The sequence below is a fragment of the Salmo salar genome, chromosome ssa04 (genome assembly GCF_905237065.1).
Source record: "Salmo salar chromosome ssa04, Ssal_v3.1, whole genome shotgun sequence".
Classification (NCBI taxonomy): domain Eukaryota; kingdom Metazoa; phylum Chordata; class Actinopteri; order Salmoniformes; family Salmonidae; genus Salmo; species Salmo salar.
The window spans coordinates 62,432,058-62,455,424 of NC_059445.1; the positions used below are offsets into that span (position 1 = coordinate 62,432,058).

General features: G+C 41.8%; 1 protein-coding gene across 21 annotated transcripts in view; it reads right to left on the reverse strand.

The window, feature by feature from the left end:
• LOC106603640 (neural cell adhesion molecule 1) overlaps window positions 1-23,367 on the reverse strand; it is a 303,528-nt gene that overhangs the window by 34,362 nt on the left and 245,799 nt on the right. For 7 of the 21 annotated variants that reach the window (XM_045717225.1, XM_045717229.1, XM_045717227.1 and 4 more), the window contains exons 9-14: window positions 20,563-20,592; window positions 15,682-15,832; window positions 13,496-13,680; window positions 12,767-12,863; window positions 11,590-11,757; window positions 5,908-6,033 (exon numbers count right to left, since the gene is read on the reverse strand). In XM_045717225.1, coding sequence (XP_045573181.1) covers window positions 5,908-6,033; window positions 11,590-11,757; window positions 12,767-12,863; window positions 13,496-13,680; window positions 15,682-15,832; window positions 20,563-20,592 — 757 coding nt within the window. Of the gene's footprint in view, window positions 1-1,435; window positions 1,451-5,907; window positions 6,034-11,589; window positions 11,758-12,766; window positions 12,864-13,495; window positions 13,681-15,681; window positions 15,833-20,562; window positions 20,593-23,367 lie in introns of all 21 variants that reach the window. The other 14 variants (XM_045717233.1, XM_045717232.1, XM_045717235.1 and 11 more) reach the window with 3 other exon arrangements.

Consider the following 23,367-nt stretch of genomic DNA (forward strand, 5'->3'; position numbering starts at 1 on the left):
TGCATACAGCAACGGAGAAGACTAAAGTCTATGCCATCCCTGTGCTCCTGGCTAGTCATGCAGGCCCTGATGAATGTTAAGTGGGTGTTTGGAGTGTTCGAACCATTATCCCACCAATCACCTCTCCCATCCAGGTAGGTTAACCTCCACAATAAAAACAGATGATGGTATCCATCTCCTCCAAACATAACCACATAAGAGAATCAGCATAATTATGAGATAGTCTTTGTTGCGCTTCTCTGCCTTTTGTACCAGGGTCTTATGAGGGGGAAAAATAGGCTTCTCTGTAATGGTGCCTCACACTGTCATGGCTGAACAGAGATGCAATAAACCCGGTGGAAAAGCTGATGCCTGGTGAATTAGGGATGTCTTAAAGGGATACTTCAGAATTTTGCCAATTTTTGGCAGAGCTTGTGGATACCATTTTTATGTCTCGCGTGCAGTTTGAAGGAAGTTGCTGAATAGTGTTAGTGCTATTGCTAACTAGCATTAGTGCAATGACTGGAAGTCTATGGTAACTGCTAGCATACTAGTAGATACAATAGACTTCCAGTCATTGTGCTAATGCTAGTTAGCATTGGCTCACGAAACTACCATTTAACTTCCTTCATACCGGATGCAGATTGCCAAAATCCCAAAGTATCCCTTTAAGAATGGCAACAAACCATCAAACCCAACCACGGCTGGATCCAGTCTGTTGCCGATATCTCAGGCTACATTTCAATTGTGCCACATAAACAATGAGTCATCATTGAGAAAGCTAATGGCACTGAATATTTAGATTTCCCTTTGGCTGATAATGCGGCTCAGTTCTATGTCTTTGGTTGTATACGCTGCTGTACGGGCAATAACACTGTCCAACATGTTGTTATTGCTCATTATGTTCATACGAATTACTGAGTATCTGTACAATTGGCTAAGGTTTGAGTGACTATTTGAAGTCAATCAGGGGTCAATCAGTTCACTGTACAAAGGGAGAGGGGACAAGATGCACACGGGAGAAGCAAGTGGCTAAAAATGAGCTATGGAACTATGGGATTGCACGGTACATGGTCACTTATGTATTACACGCTCAAAGTCTGCTTAGAAACTACAATATGACTAAAACAAACCTGAGTCCACGTTAGAGTAATGAAATGGTATGCCGTCTGGAAATGTTTGAGACAAGAGTTATTGCGTGAGCGTTTTAATTTATTGAAAACAAATACCAAAATGCCCCAATCAAAGCTTTGAGGAATTGGCCAAGTAGAATTCTTAATTCAATGAGATAACGAAACAAAGCAAATTCAATTGTCCATTGAAAATACGTTTTTTCATCTATACAACTAGCAATTGTTAATTCCGTTTTTTACATAATAAATATTTAAAATAAATGGATGAAATGAAAACAAAAGTCAAAGAAAAGGAAGCAAAGACAGGGAGATGAGAAACTTACTTGTGAAAGTATAGCCTGAGAAGTCCAATTGAACAAAAATAGATGGGTAAACATGAACAAAATCAGAAGAAACAGAAACAATTCAAACAGAAATGTACAGAATGGTAGAAGGTCCTGTCACTTCACAACTAAATATGAACCATGACAAACAGTGATAATGGGATAGTTCACTTTGGTAAAGTATACAGTGCCTTCAGAAAGTATTCATGCACCTTGACCTATTCCACATTATGTTGTGTTACAGCCTGAATTCAAAATGGATTAAAAACATCTACACACAATACCCTATAATGACAAATTGAAAACAAGTTTTTAGAAAGTTTTGCAAATATATTGAATATTAAATACAGAAATATCAAATTTACATAAGTATTCACACCCCCGAGTCAGTACTTTGTAGTAGAAGCACCTTTTGGCAGCAATTACAGTCTTTCTGGATAAGTCTCTAAGAGCTTTCCACACTTGGACTGTGCAACATTTGCCCATTATTCTTTTAAAAATTCTTCAAGTACTGTCAAATTGGTTGTTGATCGTTGCTAGACAACCATTTTCAGGTCTTGCCATAGATTTTCAAGACGATTTAAGTCAAAACTGTAACCTGGTCACTCAGGAACATTCACTGTCTTTTTGGTTGGCAACTCTAGTTGGCCTTGTGTTTTAGGTTATTGTCCTGCTGAAAGGTGAATTCATCTCCCAGTGTCTAGTGGAAAGCAGACTGAACCAGGTTTTCCTCTAGGATTTTTCCTGTGCTTAGCTCCATTCTGTTTATTTTTATCCTGAAAAACTTCCCAGTTCTTAACAATTACCAGAACACCCATAAGATGATGCAGCCACCACCAAGGCCCTCCAAGGCCCACCCACGGCTACACTCCTGCCCAGTCATGTGAAATCCATAGATTAGGGCCTAATTAATTGATTTCAAATGACTGATTTCGTTATATGAACTTCATCTCAGTAAAATCTTTGAAATTGTTGCATTTATATTTTTGTTCAGTATATTTAACCCTTATTTTACCAGCTAAGTTAACTGAGAACACATTCTCATCTACAGCAACAACCTGGGGAATAGTTACAGGGGAGAGGAGGGGGATGAATGAGCCAATTGAAAGCTGGGGATGGTTAGGTGGTCATGATGGTATGAGGGCAAGATTGGGAATTAAGCCCAATAAGTGCCATGGTATCTTTAATGACCACAGAGAGTCAGGACAAAAGACACCACCTTACACAGGCCAATCACTGCCCTGGGGCATTGGGATATTTTTTATTTTCAGACCAGAGGAAAGAGTGCCTCCTACTGGCCCAGCATCTGGTGTCCCATCCAGGGACCAACCAGAATCAACCCTGCTTCGTTTCAGAGAAAAACCAGCAGAGGGATGCAGGGTGCTATGCTGCTGTCTTTGTAATGACTGGGTATATTGATACACCATCCAAAGTGTAATTAATAACTTCACTATGCTCAAAGGGATATTCAATGTCTGCTTTTTTTTAACCCATCTACCAATAGGTGCCCTTCTTTGCGAGGCATTGGAAAACCTCCCTGGTCTTTATGGTTGAATCTGGGTTTGAAATTCACTGGAGGACACTGAGGGACAGAGACTTGTACAGTATGTGTGGAGTACAGAGATGAGGTAGTCATTAAAAAATCATGTGAAACACTATCCATGCAGCTCATTATGTGACTTTTTTACTCCAGAACTTATTTAGGCGTGCAATAAAAAGGGGTTTAATACTTATTAACTCAAGACACTTCAGTTTTTCATTTTGAATTACTTTGTTTAAATTCCACTTTGATATTATGGGGTATTGTGTTTAGGCCAGTGACAAAAAGTCAAAATTGTATACATTTTAAATTCAGGCTGCAATACAACAAAATGGGTAAAAGGAGAAGGGGTATTAACAATTTCTGTAACTATTATCAGTAAAACATATTTAATAGATTTATAGAGCTCATGAGCCGTAAAATAAACATACCTAATCAATGTACCTTGTAAATTAGGCATGTTTAGCATTCTGGACAGACTTCAAATAATGTCACAGTACTTTCAAGGTGAGAAAACATTCAGAACATTGTGAAATAGAGTAATAGTGAATTATGACTTTAGGTCGCTGTTTATCTGATTAAGGTACTCAATGCTCCAAATGACGATGAAGTAACAGGACAAGGCATCCCTCTAGACTATAGACTGAAAAAAGGGTCAATCTAAGTGGGAACTAAGGGTGGTTGCTACAGAAGCACAGAGGGTGAAAAGCACAGATGGAAGCGTGGCAGAAGCAAAACAGAATCAGACTGATTCATGCCTTAAATGTGTTGAATCAGAAGTGAATAAACCTAGACAAAATAACCTTAACTACCACGTACAGCAACACCGCTCAGACTGACTGACAAACTAGGAGGGAGAAAATAAAAGATGTGGTCGCTTTTCCATTCCAACTCTCTAATTCCTTCAGTGTTTTGAGATGGCTACCACAGAGTGTGAATCTAGGCAGATTCATATTATGCTATTTTATTACGCAGCTCTTACAAATTAGATCCAGTGACTTAAATGTGTAAATCGGCCTTAATAAAACATCCAAAAATAGGTGCAATCATAAACTGTTCTGGGAGTAAATTAATGTCTAGATTTTCAGATTGAATGTTCCCCCTATACACTACTCTACGCATACAGTGGTTTACGAAAGTATTCACCTCCCTTGGCATTTTTCCTATTTTGTTGCCTTACAATCTGGAATTAAAATGGATTTTGAGGGGGTTTATTGTGAAAGAAAGAAGAAATAATAAGAAAAAAACCCCGGAAAACTTAAGCGTGCATAACTATTCACCCCCTCAAAGTAAATACTTTGTAGAGCTACATTTTGCAGCAATTACAGCTGCAAGTCTCTTTGGGTATGTCTCTATAAGCTTGGCACATCTACTGTAGCCACTGAGATTTTTGCCCGTTCTTCAAGGCAAAACTGCTCCAGCTCCTTCAAGTTGGATGGGTTCTGCTGGTGCACAGCAATCTTTAAGTCATACACCACAGATTTTATTTTAACTGACTTGCCTAGTTAAATAAAGGTAAAATTAAAATAAATAAAAATAAAATCTTCCATTATACTGGCATAGGCACAATGTATTGTTTAACTCCAAATTCACTATGTTTTATACGTTTTGAAGATCCGGGCAAATTTTTGCCAATCTTGAAGTTAGTAATTGCTTAATAATTGACTCTTCAGTGTCCAGACTAATTGTAAATGTGTGTTTTACCAGAACAGGGTAAAACACTTGCTTGAAAGATGTAAGCATGGCTTTCCGACTGGTGCACTCACAAGCACACAGCGCCTCTTTACTAACAAATGTGTTAAAGTGCTAGTCACCACTGTGTTGCAGATGATCAAAATAAATTGATGATGCCAATTTACCTTGTCATCTACACTGATTTTTAGTCCACCAAAATAGCAGCCTTAAATTACATTTGTCATAATTGTTGTTGATGTTGTGTTGTGTAGTGTGAGTGATGCGAGCATTGTTCCTTTCATTTAATGATTAGGCATTAGCATGAATTGATCTATCAGCTACCTGTCAAGAGAAAATCTCAAAACGACAAAGAATTGTGCTCTGATAACATTTACAGTTGTCATCGTAGATATTGTTTTTCTTTGTCCTCATGAAGAACCAAAATAGCTTGCAGAAATGCACAGACTGAAGTTAGCTTCACAATAAATGGAAAAAGTTTGAGTTGTGTAGACTGAGAATGCCGACACACAGAGATAGAGACGAGACAATATGTTTTCTGCACCTAGCAAATTATGCTCTGAAGGTTGGTAGGGGTGGTATGTGGGGTAGGGAAGGGGGCTGTCTAGCCCTCTAGAAACAACAACATCCCATGGGGAGAGAAGCACAAAATACACCAGAACTGGGTAAAACACTGTAGGCCTATGTGTGTGATGTGTGTGTGTGACAAACACACACAGACACTACGGTCACCAGGACCAACGAAAGGGAGGGGGAGGACGGAAACCTGGATGGCACCCCCCTTCCACAACCCATTAGCTGAAAAACATAGGCCCCCACCCCTCCTTCCCCAACCTTTCTATGCAAACTAACCTAACGTAACAGGCATAAGAGAAACACCTCAGTGGAATTCCCACATCCAGTTTTCAGAGGAAAAGGAAGCTAGGTTGAAAATAGATGTATCCCTGAAAACCAGAACATCCCGTTGTTGGTAACTCCGCTAAGGCTAATGCTAAGGCTAATGCAAACAGACACACAGGCTGGGTACAGTTGGCAATGCATCCCTGGAGCACAGTGGCTGGTCCTTCAAGGAGATCAGAAGGAAGATGCATTATGCATGTGGCGCTGGGGGCTTGGGGGGGATAGGTGGTTGCGGCTGGATGGCTAGACTGCACGAGGTGGTGATAGGGAGGAAAAGCATTCGGGTCAGGTGAGTGCTATCTCTCTGCAGGAGGGAACAGGGAAGGAGGGAAGCACTTACGGACTGGCTCTGTCTTGAAGTTCAGGGGAGTGCTGCTCTCGCCCTCACCCTTGCCGTTGATGGCAGACATCTTGACCTCATAGAAGGTCTCGGGCTTCAGGCCCACGATGGTGATCATGCTGAGGCCTGTCGGAGAAAAGGGGGATTTTACAAAGCGCCATTAAAGATATTGACACAGACCTAGTCACCCGGCTGGCTGATGAAGACCACTTGTAATGTCTTGGATGGCTCAAGGACAAGGATCATCAACTAGATTCAGCCCTGGGACGATTTTTTTGTTGTTGAGTGGATGGTCAGCAGGCCAGACATAATTACAAATCATTTGTAGACTACAAATTGACCGCAACATAATAATTTCAAACCTTGCTTACATTTGTATACGATCACATATATCTCTCTACTATGCATAGGAATACTTTGGAATAGATTTCCTAAATTAAAATTACTTGGAGCTGATTTGCTGGTGTTTTTACAGTCTTATGTCCCAAAATTGCTCAGAAAACTTTAAGGGCCAAATAAAATTACCCAGGGGCCTCCAGTTGGGGAACCTTGCTCTAGGATGAGTGATGCAATGGGAGGCCTCTGCTAAGAGAAGCAGAGGGCAGGACAGAGTGCTGGCTGTTATTGTGATCTCCTCTCTGTCGAGGAGCAAGACAGTGTGGTGGAGAAGAGAGTGATCTGAGAGGGGGTATGTTGGCACTGTTTTTTGTGTATGAGCGAGCGTAGAGGCTGGCCCTTGTCTGTTTGAGTGAGTGAGTGGGGAGGTTTATTGCTTGATGCTGTGTGTGCGTGGGGAGTGTGTGTGAGGATGCCATATGTTCAGGTTGTCTGTGTTTTGTTTCTGTGTGTGTGTGTGTGTGTGTGTGTGATTTTCTAGTCCATAAGTAGGTATCTGCGTGTGTTAGTTGGCAGGCCTTTCACAGTGCAAATGTCTATTGGCTGGCCGTTATGTGTGTGTCTGTGTGCAGAATTGCAGTCACTGGTGTGTGAACCAAGTTGTTTTTAGTTTGGGTGCTTCTGTGTGTGTGTGTGTGTGTGCGTGTGTGTGTGTGTGAGTGTGCATCAGGCTGGCCTGTGACAAGTGGCCCCTTGGTTCTGTCAACAATCTGCTGATATATCCCATGTGAGAGTAAGACAGACAGACAGACAGACAGACAGACAGACAGACAGACAGACAGACAGACAGACAGACAGACAGACAGACAGACAGACAGACAGACAGACAGACAGACAGACAGACAGACAGACAGACAGACAGACCAGAACAAGATGATATTGCAGAACAAGATGACAGACAGATGTGCCCACATTAGAGTCCTGCATCAGGTTGGATACCCACGGTGGAAGGAAAAAATGATTTCAACCTGCAGGTCAGCTCGCGGTTCAGAACAATTATATTGCAGGTCGGAAACGTTAAACAAAATAAAAAAATGTTTTACAAACCCAGGAGCTTGTTGTGTTGTGTTGCGAATCACATTCGGTGAGTTTACATACACTTAGGTTGGAGTCATTAAAACTTATTTTTCCACCACTCCACAAATTTCTTGTTAACGAACTATAGTTTTGGTAAGTCTGTTAGGACATCTACTTTGTGCATGACACAAGTAATTTTTCCAACAATTGTTTACAGACAGATTATTTCACTTATAATGAATTCACTGAATCACAATTCCAGTGGGTGCGCACCATGGGAACATGGGACCTCGCAGCCGTCATACCGCTCAGGAAGGAGATGCATTCTGTCTCCTAGAGATGAACGTACTTTGGTGCGAAAAGTGCAAATCAATCCCAGAACAACAGCAAAGGACCTTGTGAAGATGCTGGAGAAAACAGGTACAAAAGTATCTATATCCACAGTAAAACGAGTCCTATATCGACATAACCTGAAAGGCCGGTCAGCAAGGAAGAAGCCACTGCTCCAAAACCGCCATAAAAAAGCCAGACTACGGTTTGCAACTGCACATGGGGACAAAGATCGTACTTTTTGGAGAAATGTCCTCTGGTCTGACGAAACAAAAATAGAACTGTTTGGCCATAATTACCATCGTTATGTTTGGAGGAAAAAGGGGGAGGCTTGCAAGCCAAAGAACACCATCCCAAACGTGAAGCACGGGGGTGGCAGCATCATGTTGTGGGGGTGCTTTGCTGCAGGAGGGACTGGTGCACTTCACAAAATAGATGGCATCATGAGAAGGAAAATTCTGTGGATATATTGAAGCAACATCTCGAGACATCAGTCAGGAAGTTAAAGCTTGGTCGCAAATAGGTCTTCCAAATGGACAATGACCCCAAGCATACTTCCGAAGTTATGGCAAAATGGCTTAAGGACAACAAAGTCAAGTTATTGGAGGGGCCATCACAAAGCCCTGACCTCAATCCCATAGAACATTTATGGGCAGAACTGAAAAGCATGTGTGAGCAAGGAGGCCTACAAACCTGACTCAGCTACACCAGCTCTGTCAGGAGGAATGGGCCAAAATTCACCCAACTTATTGTGGGAAGCTTGTGGAAGGCTACCCATAACGTTTGGCCAAAGTTAAACAATTTAAAGGTAATGCTTCCAAATGTCTAACGTAGGATAAATAAAAAGGTTATGAAATAGACCTACACCATCGTGGAAACAGGTGCTGCACAAGTAAAATCCCCAGTTTGGTTTGGAAGGATTTGGGACTCATTGTGGACAAGGACAACAACCCGGTAGCTGGATACACAGCCAGCAAAAAGTGCAAGCAGGTATTTGTTGACGATAGGCTAATTCAGTTTTTTATCAGTTAATTATTACTTTCATTCAGGCTTTCATTCATTCAGACCATACACAGTCATATCAAGTTTAAACCAGTGTGCTGGTAAAAGTTTGAGTGGGTAAATAAATGTATTTTTGCAGACAATATTCGATTCTGGGAATTGTTTATTTCAGCTTCAATTAAACTATTTGATTATCTAAACAATATAGAACGTAAAAGTATTGTTTTGTTATGTCGCGGGCCCGGTTCCACAAGGGGGCTAAAGTGGCTTAGCCCCCTCAGTTCAAACTTTAACCCCCTCAGTTGTAGTTTTATGTCCCTATATAAAAATATCAAAAAAGTAAAAATGATTGAGTGCCAGGTTGGCGGTTTCTCCGCTGCGCTTTGTCAGTATAATGGACAGCACGCACCGCGATGTGTGTTGGGGGGCTATGGAAAGCCACTGGGCAGTTAGGTATGACTCCTCTTGTTTCCATTAAAAGCGTGGAAAAAATGCTTTTAAGTGTGCAAAGCTGTCATCAAGGTGACTATTTGAAGAATCTATTTTGATTTGTTTAACACTTTTTTCCTTACTACATGATTCCATATGTGTTATTTCATAGTTTTGATGTCTTCACTATTATTCTACAATGTAGAAAATAGTAAGAAAAAAGAAAAACCATTGAATGTTTAGGTGTTCTAAAACTTTTGACCGGTAGTGGGGTCAAATTTGCCACGATGGATATCAGAAAGTAGCTTCACCAAAGTACCCAAGGAGAGCGATGAGTAGCAGCAGCAGCATCAAACCACAAAGGCCACCGCCAAGCCCAGCAGTGATGATGCTGCCGAGCTCCAGCTAGCTCCGTGTGCAGAGCCTACCCACCCTTCCACAAGCACCACCAGGATAATGGCTCCACAGCCACCTCCGACTGTTCCTGCTGATCTTGGAACAGAGGAGCCGGCCCAGGTTAGTCTAGAATCCTACCCTAGCTGCAGGTTTTACGTCCAAAAACATTCATTTAATAGCAATTGGTTCATAGGAAGAGAGTGGTTGGACTACTGCAGATGCTATTACAGTTTTTTTTTTTTTTTACCTTTACTTAACTAGGCAAGTCAGTTAAGAACAAATCCTTATTTTCAATGACGGCCTAGGAACACTGGGTTAACTGCCTTGTTCAGGGGCAAAACGACAGATTGTTACCTTGTCAGCTGAGGGATTCGATCTTGAAACCTTTCAGTTACTAGTCCAACGCTCTAACCACTAGGCTACCTGCCACCCCGTTTTTCTACGTAGCCTACTGGTTTTAGTTGCTGTAAATCATGGATGGGCAACTTTGATAGGGGTGGGGGCCAAAAAACAGAACTCATCATAAGGGGCCGCAGTGGCTCATGGGTCCTCAGTGGCCCACATCCTTCACCCCCCCACCTTGCGAGAAAAACATTTTAGCGGCCCTCTTTGTGCCAGCAAATATACATTTTTTTTTAGCTTTAATGTTCATTTCCTGCAATTTTGCATTTTTTGCCATTGGGCGGAGAGAAGATTTTTTTATTATATATCTGATGATCAATGGGCCAAGATTACTGATGATCAATGGGCCAAGATTACTGATGATCAATGGGCCAAGATAACTGATAACTGATGCTATTCAGTGTTTTTGTTTGCATGCATGAATAACTAGGCCACTACTTTCAACATTGCGTTTGCATTATTTTGGTAAGACAGCTGTGTGTACACTGCATTCACATAGGCTGTTTGGAATAGGTGAATTGCCCTCTCGATCTTGAAGCTTATATTCATTACCTTTCATTAGGTAATAAAGGTAACTAGAAGGCCCATTTTAACAGAGTGATTTAAGATGTCAATGAGCCGCATCTCACTGTAAAACTAAAAAGATATCGTTAATTCATGGCATGGTTTCCTTTTAACCAAATGTTGAATAGTCATGCAGAAAAATCAATTCATGCAGGGAGGGGAATAATAGCTACTACTCCTACTCTGGAGTCAGAAAAACTATAAAATTGGTGCTATTTGGCAGGTCACAGATTGGCTCTCGGAACAAATCTATGCTGGTAGGTCAGGTTGCGGAGAAAAATATGTCGGATCAGGTGGGGCTCGGAATTGCTGTGGCCGGTGTGTGGTGAGTGTGGCTCAAAAAAATAGACATGCGCAGGATTCTAGCCCACATAGACTTCTAGCCCCTGACAGATTTGGTGTGTTGGGCTGACCGCACTGATAATCAAATTCTAATATCTACCCCAATATCCTACATAGGTTTTGATGGGCGGCATATAGCCTAGCGGTTAAGAGTGTTGGGCCAGTAAACGAAAGGTCCCTGGTTTGAATCCCCGAGCCGGCAAGGTGGAAAGATCTGCTATTCTACCCTTGAGAAAAGCAGTTAACCCCCAACAACAACTGCTCCCTGGGTGCAGTGGATGTTGATTAAGGCAGCCCCCCGCACCTCTCTGATTCAGAGGGGTTGGGTTAAATGCGGAAGACACATTTCAGTTGAATGCATTCAGTTGTGCAACTGAATAGGTATCCCCCTTTCCCTTTATATTTTATTTACACGTTATTTATCCAGGACCCATTGAGGTGGATTTGTCTCTTCCAAGAGAACACCGGCCAAGACTCAATATGACAGTTATTAATAACGCTCTGACACTAGGCTTGTTTCTACAAACAATACTTATTCAAACTGAATGCTGACATTCACATTTCTGGCTTGCTTTGATAAACTAGTCTACTCCAGAAACATTTCTGTATGTATATGGCTCTGGTCTACTGGCAATATCATCTTGTTCTGTTCTGTTCTGTTCTGTTCTGTTCTGTTCTGTTCTGTTCTGTTCTGTTCTGTCTGTTCTGTTCTGTTCTGTCTGTCTGTCTGTCTGTCTGTCTGTCTGTCTGTCTGTCTGTCTGTCTGTCTGTCTGTCTGTCTGTCTGTCTGTCTGTGAGACTCACCATCCTCTGCGTCGTACTCCCTGCCGGTCCAGTCTTGGCCCTTCATGCGCCACTCGGCCCGATACTTGAGGATGGCAACTCCGCCGCTGGCATCGGGCTCCTCAAACTCTACAACGGCTGTGCTGGAGAAAGGCTCCACGCGCTCGATGGCGGGCGCCGACGGCACATCTACACAACACCACGGAAACATACAGGTTTAATCCTGTCCCTGGAGACCCACAGAATGTGTAGCCAATCAGGATCAAGGATTTCAAAGATTCAACCAATCATAAAGAGAAATGTGCCAGATTCATCCAATCATAGGGTCACTTGTGAAGAGATCAGTCAATAACGGTTTCAAGGTGCTGGCAGTCCCATGTTACTACAGGTGATGGGAGCTACAGTACATGCTGTCCCAACTGCAATGTAATAATGCAAACGATATCTTCCAAATCCTTCTGGCAAGTCTCAGGCACTCAAGAACATGTTGGGATAATATTCTGAGAAGCACATGGTTTACTGACACAGGGTGCTTAAAAAGTGAGCTTAAAAAACGAGCTTAAAAAATGTAAGCATGATTCTCCCACTGGTGCACTCACAAGCACACATTCCCACTCTACTAAAAAAGGTGTTAAAGTGCATGTCACCACTGTGCTGCAGATGACAAAAAAACCACTTGGCCAACTACCCATGACATCTGCACTGCTTTATAGTCCGCCAAAATAGCAGCCCTCAATTTGCACTTAACGCCAATATGTCTGAAAACGCCCTGGAAATTATACCCATTATGTTTTTATCACAATGGCACTTCACCTTAACAACTGAAAAGTAACTAATCTTGAAGCTAAAAACAGTAAGTCAACCTCCAGATGTGATGTATGAAACTAACAGAGAAAAATACTTGAGGTTTCTAAAGTAAAATCAAGACCAAACTTCACGGTGGGCCTCCGCTGAACTGTTCCAGAAATGGTTGAGACTGCTTGAGGTGTGGTAACGACACTGGGCAGCTGTACTATACGCATTGGATTTTCCTTCCATTTAAATGAAAATACAAACTTCTATTGCTATCTTGGTTCAGCCATACAGTTTCATTATGAATTCACAATCAATTAAACAATAACAAATACATATGAATCTGAATATATCTTGGTGAAATCATTGTGTACAGTATATTACAGAGTAAGCCCTGTTTACTGACCTGCTTGGATGAGGAGGAACTCCTTGGACTCTGTTCCGATTAAGTTGGTGGCTGTGCAGTTGTAGCTTCCAAAGTCATTCTGGGAATCTGGGGTGACCTAGAAGAAGAAATAAGACATCTGCATCAACAACATCTTCTTCCTTCAGTGATCTGACGTACCCCAGACGATAGCAGTGCCTTTTGTTCCTCACCACTGGCACACGTCTTGCTCAATAATTATCAAGTGGTGGGGGCGGTTGGACCCTCCAGTGGCACCATTAACCAGGCATCTTAGTGTAAATGTGCCAGCGGCTCATACAGGCCTCTTTGTGCCACAGAGAGTGTTCTGGGTTCAGGGGACTCGGGGCATGAAACTCACTTTTGAATGGGAAGTCTCACAGCCCGAGATTCAGCACAGCAGGTCATGCATGCTGACTGTGTCTACCCAGGTCCTGGGAACAGACTCAAGGGTTGTGTCCCATATGGCACCCTAATCCCATTATAGTGCACTACTTAGACCAGGGCCCATAGGGTCAAAAGTAGTGCACTATAGGGAATAGGGCGCCATTTGGGATGCAGACAATATGTTCTATGTTCTGCTTGAGTTACCCAGTTTGAGTGAGCTTGCGTTTTAACATCTGGAAGTTGTATAACCCCAAAAAATAGTTGTCAATCCCAGGAGGAACGTAACTACTGAGGTTACGTCCTTTAGAAAGGCACTTAAACCATCGTAGCACTATTGTACCATACCTCGAGGTGGCTAACGGCTGGTGTGTTGTAGATCTTGACGTTGGTGGTGTTCGTGCTAGGCAGCTGCTGGCCATCTCTGAACCACACCACCGAGGCCCCCGGATGGGCCAGAACCTCACAGCTGATGTTGGCTGCGTTCCTTTCCCAGGTGTAGACCGTCACTGAGCCCTGGATCTTAGGAGCATCTGCAGCGGGCACGGGGGGGGGGGGTCACCAGAAGGTCGACACACAGACTTCTGTTTATAAACATACTGCACCAGACATAGCAACCCGTCCACCACAGACATAAAGTCTATAAATAGCTGAAACACTATACTGAATAAATACTAGAATACTATATTACTAGTACTCAGGGTGTTTTTTTATTGTTTATATCTGGATACGTCTCCCACAGTACCTGGGTTTAAGCACTATAATAAATACATTTTACATTCAAAAAGTTGCCCCATTCTGTTTTTGTTTTTTTCTATGAGGACATAAGGCTGTATACATCATATTGTGAGCATAATAACTTTGTGCTACACCATGAAATACAATCACAGAAGCTGCTGTGGTTAGTTGCATTCAAGGAAGAAGTGTTGAGCCAGCAACTCAGTGTAAAAATAATGCTAGATAAGACAGAGGCTGAATCTTCATTCGTCACCTCTACATGATACATACATTTGTTTTATTATGCAATTTGTGCGCCAAGGTGAATAGTAAAGCTACCGTGTAAGAAATACTTTTTATTTGTTGGTGTATATGTTTCTTTGCTTTGCCTTTAATGTCACATGGCAAGCATAGATCAACCAGTGGTAAAACACTTTCACTTATTGCCACTCTATGCACTCTATTCAACCGATTCACTACAATTGCTATAGAGCTATCACAATTTATTGATCTACCACACACCCCTCAAGTGTTTTAGTCAAGCATGTTTTATATTGTAAGAAAGTAACCCTGGGATTCACTGGCCCCACATAAACTGTGTAAAATATTGTACTTCTCTCTAATATGTCCCTGACACTAAGGTCTCCCATGACACTGCTAGGCCTTGGTTCAAGTTCCAACCCTGGGTACTTTATGCCATTGCTGTCCCCAGCTGTTGGGATTGATGGACATCGCTAAATCGGCAGATTCTCCATCCCGCTCCCCCTATAAGGCCTTGCTCCCTTTCCGCAATCTCATCCCACTCTCTGAGTCTGTGACAAGCCTGTGCCCACGACCCTGCCATTCAATTACTCTAGACTGGCCCAGCTAAATGGATTTCTCAAAATAAACCCTGCTTATCGAGAGGAGAGCTAAAACAATCATTGTTTTAATAAGATATTCATGCCAAACAGACTGACGTGCACCAAAAGAGCCAAGGCCAAACAGAAAATACGTGAACACTTTCCTATCAGCACATGGGTAGCACAAACAAAGATCGCACACCCCAGATAATGGGAATTGAGTGTCTCAATTGTCTCATTCCTCCTATGTGTAGATACTGTCCTGATTGTACAATCTGGTTGAGTTTAATCTTGGAGGGAGAGAGCTCTGCTCAAGACAAAGCACCTTTTCTTTTCACTAATTACTGTGCAACACTGAACTAACAACCTGATTACCCACTAGCCAGACTCCGGCTAAACGCTAGTCCTCACAATCATATCAATTGTTTATTGTGATGCTATCTGGTTTTCGGAGCAGATTGCCTGTGTTTGGGGGAAAGGGAATTTAATCCAATTAGACGTTCATTATTGGGTACATACTGTATTTTTTTCCTCTCTCTTCCTTCTCCATATTCATGGTGCGTTTGAATGTGCAAAAATGAGATTAAGCATGATTTGGCTCTCACTTGCCTGTGCACAGCTCTGTGTTATGTACCGTTAGCAGGCTGTGACTGTAATCTGATGCGTCTGGAACTCATTAACATTGAAATTTACTAGCTAATATTCCGTTTGTAAGCCAGAAAATTCTATTCAATCTTTGGCAAGCCTACAAAGCTGTCCTTACAAAGTTGTAGATACTGTGAACAATCCATTAAAATCTACTGACACAGCAGAAAGGAAAAATCAACGGGTCAAAGGTCATGGGTCCATGGCTTCTGGTGTAAAGTGTGTCAAATTCAAGAGTAGGTGTCTTTTGGTAACTTCTGATCTAGCTAGAATTTATTGGACTATCACTCTCCATGACAATCTCATCGATAGATAAGATAGGTGTCTTACAGCGCACTTCCAGGTACATGGTCTGCTGGTCCTGACCAATGGAGTTGCGGGCAGTGCAGAGGTACTGGCCAGCATCGGTGAACTGGACGTACTTCAGGGTTAGAGAGGACACCCGTGCGTGACTACGCACCATTACGTTCCCATCAAGACTCTACGAGGAAGAAAAGAGAAGAACAATGAACACTTTGACCATTTCATGTTTTTGGATTACTTGACCACTCAAGGTGCAACCTTATTTCTTCGGTTTTAAAATGTATTTTTTTCTGTGCACCTGTCAGAACTTGGACAGAATTTCATTTTCCTAGATTTGTCTTTTTCTACACAATTCCTTAACAAAATACTGCCAAATAAAGATGGCAATCATCCAGCGGATGTTTTTAGATATTATCTGGGCTGCTTTGCAGGAGGTGGCGGGAAAACCAAACACATCAATAATGGAGCAAATCAATGCAGCAGGTTTTCTAAAAGCATGGCTGAAAGAAATTCCAACAGCTATACTTCCAGCTTGCTTTGGGCTACACACAGCTTCACACCAATGAGCAGAAATACATCTACTTGTTAAGCTACTAACACTCTCTGACTATTTTCTAAACAGCATTCCACACACTTCAGCTTTTGCTTTATTTGCATAATAGATTCAGAATTGATACGTGATGCCATCCGTATTGTGTTATCTTCTCTGTGTAGTGAGAATGGCTGTGCAGCACTGTAAAAACAGCTGGCTGAGGATCTAAAGAGTGCCCTACAACCTTTTCAAAGGGCAGCATTAATCTTGTGTTAAGGGAATTTTAGAGCAAGCATCTGCTCCTGTGTCTTATGAGCCTGAATATAAATAATGCAACACATCTAAGTGCAAAGACTGTTTTCATTTATTCTATGATAAAGAGCTAATTTCATTGACAAAATCAAAATGGTACTGAAACTCAATATGGCATTTAATGGGAAGTTTGGCTAATGAATGGCACACACTGATATCATGGAAAACATGAAAGTTAATTGACCCGTTTTAACCGCCAAGAAGTCTCTTCCATGACACATTTTAATAGATGTATTAGTCATGCCAGCTGAAACCCTATTAGATAAGCTGTCAAAAGATGTAAGATGTTCATCATGCTCGTACTGTCAGTAGTAGACTTAAACGCATTAAACTAAGTCACGCCATCTTGCAAATGTTTTATGGCAAGCAGGACGCCAGTATCAAAATAGGTGTGGTGACCCTAACAAATGAGTAAAGGGTGCATCATAACTTATCTGGAAAGTCTATGCACCTCACAGTATCACTAAATCAATAGCACTGACATGTACATCATCAATCTATATCAATATAATTATTGGATCAGTTGTGGGGAATAGTCAGCAAATGATCTTCAGGTCAATGTTTCTGAGACAGAACCTGTTTATTACTGTATGAATGATATCATGTAACACCCTTTGGGAGGTCTTCTTAAGTCCACAAATGACTTGTTCAATGGCCAGAGGGGATTTGGTCTGTGTCGCACATTTGGGGCTTTGCAATTCAATCTATTCGGTAAGTCGATTTAAGGTGGGATGGCTTAGTCATGATCCAAAGACATTGAGTGCTTTAAATTATAGACAGGCTTTTTGGAGCATGGATCCCATCCCGTTTATGCCTCACGCTCCATAACCTGTTAGTATGCAGGGCTGTCTACATAGCAGCTTCCTCGCCAAGTAATTGGCGGTAAGCTACACATGCAGGGCCTTTCTCATTACATGTGTTCCGAGGCGGGGGGAAAATGTAATATATATGCAGTGTGCACATTGCTTTACATTGAGGGTCGGTCGCACGCTAGCAAAGCTGAGGCACGATTCATGTCACACCTTCCCCTCGTGCAGATCTTCTTGTGTTGTCACATATCAAGAGAAACAGGAGAGAGAGAGTGAGGGAGCTTTGCAAAAGGGAGGCTTTGCAGCGTGGTCCCATAATACAATTCTGTGTCTGTGGCTCTTATCTCCTCTAATAAAAAGCGCAGAAGCATCCTTCTGCCAACCCCTTTTCTCATTCTAATAAAAGTTAAAGGAAAATAGGATGGCTGGCTGAGCCCAGGAACAAGAGTGAAAAACCCAGCTGGATGTCTCTCCGAGCCGTCAGAAATGGTCGTGCCCGCTGGGGACAGGTGTCTCGTTTCTCTCTCAAAAGGTGTCATGTCTGAATGAGGCCAGACTAGAGTGTGCTATGGACGCCGTGACACACTTACAGTGGGGTTTTGCTAAACTGACCAACTGACCCGTCGTATTGAGGGTGAACCCAGGAAAGCATGGATAAATCCTCTACCCATGGTGCCCATGTCAGTAATTGACACTACAATCGTACACGAGGCAAATGTTGACTCAAACAATGGTTAAAAGATCAGAGCAGTTTATTCGAAATATCAAAAGCAAAGATATGGTATGACATTATGTGGAATGCAAACTGCTTTTCCTACAAACTATGTGTCTGTAATACCAGGGACTAAGACAGGTGGAACACTGCTGGGCATCTGAAAAGAAGGATTTAGCAACACTAGTTATCTACTGAAGCTACGCTAAAATTAGCTAAGCTGGGAGGGCCAAAATACACTACATAACCAAAAGTATGTGGACACCTGCTCGTCTAAAATCTCATTCCAAAATCATGGGCATTAATATGGAGTTGGTCCCCCTTTTGCAGCTATAACAGCCTCCACTCTTCTGGGAAGGCTTTCCACTAACATTTCTGCGGGGACTTGCTTCCATTCAGCATTAGTGAGGTTCGGCACTGATGTTGGGCGATTAGGCCTGGCTCGCAGTCGGCGTTCCAAATCATCTCAAAGGTGTTCGAGGGGGTTGAGTTCAGGGCTCTGTGCAGGCGAGTCAAAATCTTCGACAAACCATTTCTGTATGGACTTCGCTTTGTGCACGGGGGCATTGTCATGCTGAAACAGGAAAGGACCCTACCCCAAACTGTTGCCACAAAGTTGGAAGCACATAATCGTCTAGAATGTCATTGTATGCTGGAGCGTTAAGATTTCCCTTCACTGGAACTTAGGGACCTAGACCGAACCATCAAAAACAGCCCCAGACCATTATTCCTCCTCCACCAAACTTTACAGTTGGCACTATGCATTGTAGCAGGTAGCGTTCTCCTGGCATACGCCAAACCCAGATTCGTCCGTCGGACTGTCAGATGGTGAAGTGTGATTCATCACTCCAGCGAATGCGTTTCCACTGCTCCAGAGTCCAATGGCGGCGAGCTTTACTCCACTCCAGCCGACGCTTGGCATTCCGCAAGGTGATCTTAGGCTGCTCGGCCATGGAACCCCATTTCATGAAGCTCCTGACAAACAGGTCTTGTGTTGACATTACTGCCAGAGGGAGTTTGGAACTCGGTAGTGAGTGTTGCAACTGAGGACAGATGATTTTTACACGTAGACATTTCCACTTCACAATAATAGTACTTACAGTTGATCGGGGCAGCTCTAGCAGGGCAGACATTTGACGAACTCACTTGTTGGAAAGGTGGCATCCTATGATGGTTCCACGTTGAAATTCACTGAGTTCTTCAGTACGGGCCATTCTACTGCCAATGTTTGTCTATGGAGATTGCATGGTTGTGTGCTTGATTTTATACATCTGTCAGCAACGGGTGCAGCTGAAATAGCCGAATCCACACATTTGAAGGGGTGTCCACATATTTATGTATATATAGTGTATCAAATTATTTGAATTCTGAATTATCAACATTTCAGTTATGAAGATACAGTATGTTGGCTGTGGGGCGATTATCTAGGCTACATGGCACGAGTCCATCTTCCTGAACTGATACTCAAAACCTAAAAACTGACGTTTGGGTTTTCTGATGTGAATTCATGGTTGGATGCCAGAGTAAAGATCAACTGAGACCTGAATTAATAATGAAAATGTTATAGATACAAGAAGCTATGTTTTCCAATGAATGGAACTTCAGAGTTTTTTTTTTTTTTGGTACATGCAGCGGGATTCATTAATAACGGCTTGCAAGATGATAACTGTGAGTTTTCATCTGTAGTTAAAACTCTGGGAAACTTATTTTCCCCAAGCCACACCATCCATATGTCACTGAATCATTCATTATAAACACAGCACACATGTTGATGAATATTCATACACTGAACCAAACAAAATCAACAGTTATGCCTAACGTGACAGAGACATTGAGATTGTTGAGTAAATGCCTCGGATATTTACCACAAAGGCATAAGCATTTCTTGAATTCTTCTTATATTATTTATTTTTCTTTCTTTCTTTCTAACAAGCAGTGAAGTTGACAATATTAAGGTGCATCTCTATTTTAGGGTTTTCTTGTGCAGTCTACAGCTTGGCTGGTTAGTGTTTTCAAAAGGCTCAGCTAGATTGGTTTGGCTTGATCCACAGCAGAGCACAGAGTGTTGGCTAATTGAGGTTTTTCAATGTTGCCTGGCTAGCCCCAGTCCCTAAACAGGACTCGCAGTCATTGGGACGAGCCTGGCAGTTACCACACCATGAATGGGAATGAAAACAGCTACAAGGAAGTAGACCTGGAGCGTCTGCAGCTTTGGGGGAACTGTCGACACCTTCCTAATAAGTGGTTATGAAACCAACCATATGAGAGGAATGAATGCAAAATGAGGAGGGACTGAACTTGAGGGCAAGTTGCAAATTAGCAATCAGAACATCTAATGAAAAATGGATGTTCAAAAGGAAGCGTCTCATTTCATACTCCCGAATTTGACTTCATTAGTCTGGAATCGTATTTGTGGTAGATTTTGGAGAGTTTGAGAAAATACTTTGTGGGGAAAAAAGCCAACACTGATGCTCTGCAGTGAACAGGGTTTGTCTAGATCCCGTGTGAAGCACTGGATCTGGCTACGTGTTCAGTAGCCATACCTCGAACGTCTCGGGCCGAGTCCAAGAAGCCTGGAGAGGACAAACACACAGGGAACAACACACAAAACAGCGGGGAAAAAAGCCTTTAAAAATTAACCCTCAAACACAAAGCTCAAGACATGCATTGCATTGAAATGCACATGTTAGTTGCTGCTGATACAGGCTGTATTTTACCTGTAGTAGTCCAGTGAAATTAGCTCATGTTCAAAACAAAGATGCATGGGGTTTAATGAGAAAATACATGTTAAAGAACCGTTACTCAAACATGGCCGTGTCCGAAATCTGTCTTGCCTATGACTTACTAAAACTACACACTCTGTACTAATTATTTTACATGCTATTTAGAATGTACTGTTTAGTAAAATTGTATGCAGTAAGCAACAAATATCAACATACTAGACACCCAAACTGAGGTGGTGCCATCTAATGCACAACTGTGTTGTTTTCCCGCCATTCATTCATTTTGGTACTGCGTGTCTGGTACAGTCGTGGGTATGAAAAGATTACTCTCTACCTCAAAAGCATGCATCGAATTAATACTAAATGAAAGCTGAAAAGAGTATAGCATCCAGCCGTTTAAAGCATACTACAGTTCAAAATTTCACATTCTATAAAACAATATATTTTTTCACACTCAAAATGCCTTAAATTTTGAATGCAAGTCTGGGTAATCGGACATGGACATTTAAACATTTATTTTAGGTGAATAAGCCCTCACTTCCAATGATGACTTATCTAGATTTTGTTTTAAAATTGCCCTCAAACATTTTACTTTTATTACTTTAACAGCTTCAGCTTTAAGTCATTTTTAGTTTTCCAAGTTATCATCTCATCACAAGCAATAACAAAAACAACAGCATCATCATCAACAACCAAAGGACACACACTGGATGCGCAGTTTCAAGGCTGGAATAGGATGAAAACATTTTTTGAAGGGGGAATTTGTGATATTCCGTGACGAAAGGTGTCAAACCAACAGCATTCTGACAAGGCTGTTCTTTCACCCCATCCCAAAGGCCACCTGCACCACGCGACATGTACGCTGACAAGTGATCAAAATGCCAAACCATGAAAGGAAGCTCTGCAATGCATGATGGGAGGCTCTCTTATTAAGATGCTAAATGCTAATTAATGAAATATGAGGGCATTGGCACTAATTTTGAGCAAGACATTGTTTGCCTAATCCCTAGCCAATATTGTTGTTAGGATATTCTACACCTTGATTATTACCTTTAGGTTTTAACATTAATACTAATTAACGCCACATATTTAAAGAACCCCTTATGTTAACTTTTCTTCCTAAAATAATTTGTTATACAACCCCTGATGTTTGCTGTATTGAAAGATTGTACAAAAACATTATTTCTTGCCAGGTGGTTTTCATGCAGTCCGTTTTAGTTTGAGACACATTAGAAATCAATAGATGAATTCTTTTGTGGAACGTGTCATGATGAATATGCATGCGGAATCTCATAGATTTGATCCACAACTCTGATAAATCAAAAGGGACATGAATGGAAGATGGAGAGAGGTAGGAAGGAACTGGTTCAATGATAGATGACGGAATGACAAAGAACCAATGCAATCTTTGACAGCTTTTATCACAGGAACAGCAGGTTTTTCCCATTACAGAGGGCGGTAAATAAAATCCTCGGTGACACCCAGAAAAAAAAGAGGCAGACAGATACGGAGTGAAAGGGAGGAGATAGACACTGGGGTTAGTGAGCAGTGACGAAGCAATGTTATCCAGGTGGATCATTCGTGTTAGTGGAGGACGGTGTTATAAGTTTTAGACAAGACTGTCATGTATGCACTGTTGACTTGGACTGGTTCCATTGATTGCCACTGATATATGACATTGGGAATTGTAAGTGGCTTGGGATTCTTAATTAAAGTGACTTCCTTTAATCTAGAGTAATACAACTAACCAGAAGGGAAGATGGTCCAGATACGACAATACAATCTAAAATATCAATCAAGTGAAAATAAAGCGTTAATAGTTAGTTCTATTATTATTACAAAATGTATTCAAAATCTGCTCAAGTCATATGTGATAAATATAGCATCTCCCGTGATCTCAAGCAAGAGATGGTTGTGTTGCCTACTGACTTCCAGTTATCAATTTCCTCCTGCATGGTCATTGAGGGGAGTGTGAACTGGGAGGTGTTTTGACATCCACATCATCTTGATGGCTCTGGGGTGAAGTTTCCCCTAGATACAGACCTAGGATCAGATTCCCCTCCCCTAACACTAAACCTAAACATTCATGGGGAAAATACAAAACTGACCAAAGATCAGAGTCTAGAGTAAACTTCATCATGATGTGCCTCCTGCCCAGCCAGCCTGTTATAAAGCATTACCCGGCTAATTATTATGGAGTCAAGCATGACTTTTTAGTGAAGGAAATGCTGCAAGACATTCACACATCCTCTTTAAACGTCTAAGCTTCCAGCTACCGGCGCTGTCAAAGAAGCCAAGAGACCCATCAGCATAAGAAAGCTTCAATAATGTTATTTGAGCCTGGCAACCACTAGTCCCAGGTCAACTGATGATAAATGCTACGTTGGAAATTTGCTATCTATTCTGTGTTTGTTGGAATAGCAATGGCTTGATGATCTCTATGGGCTTGTGACTGTCATACTGCATGCATATGCATTAACCTATGGTCCTGTGAATTGAATAGGGTATCAGTCGTGTGTTTAAAGCAACATCTCAGGTAGCGAGCCACCATAAAGGTCATTGAAGATTAACAGCAGTGGTTGGTGTTTGAGTGACGCTTGTTAATTTCCTCTACAATTCTAAGCT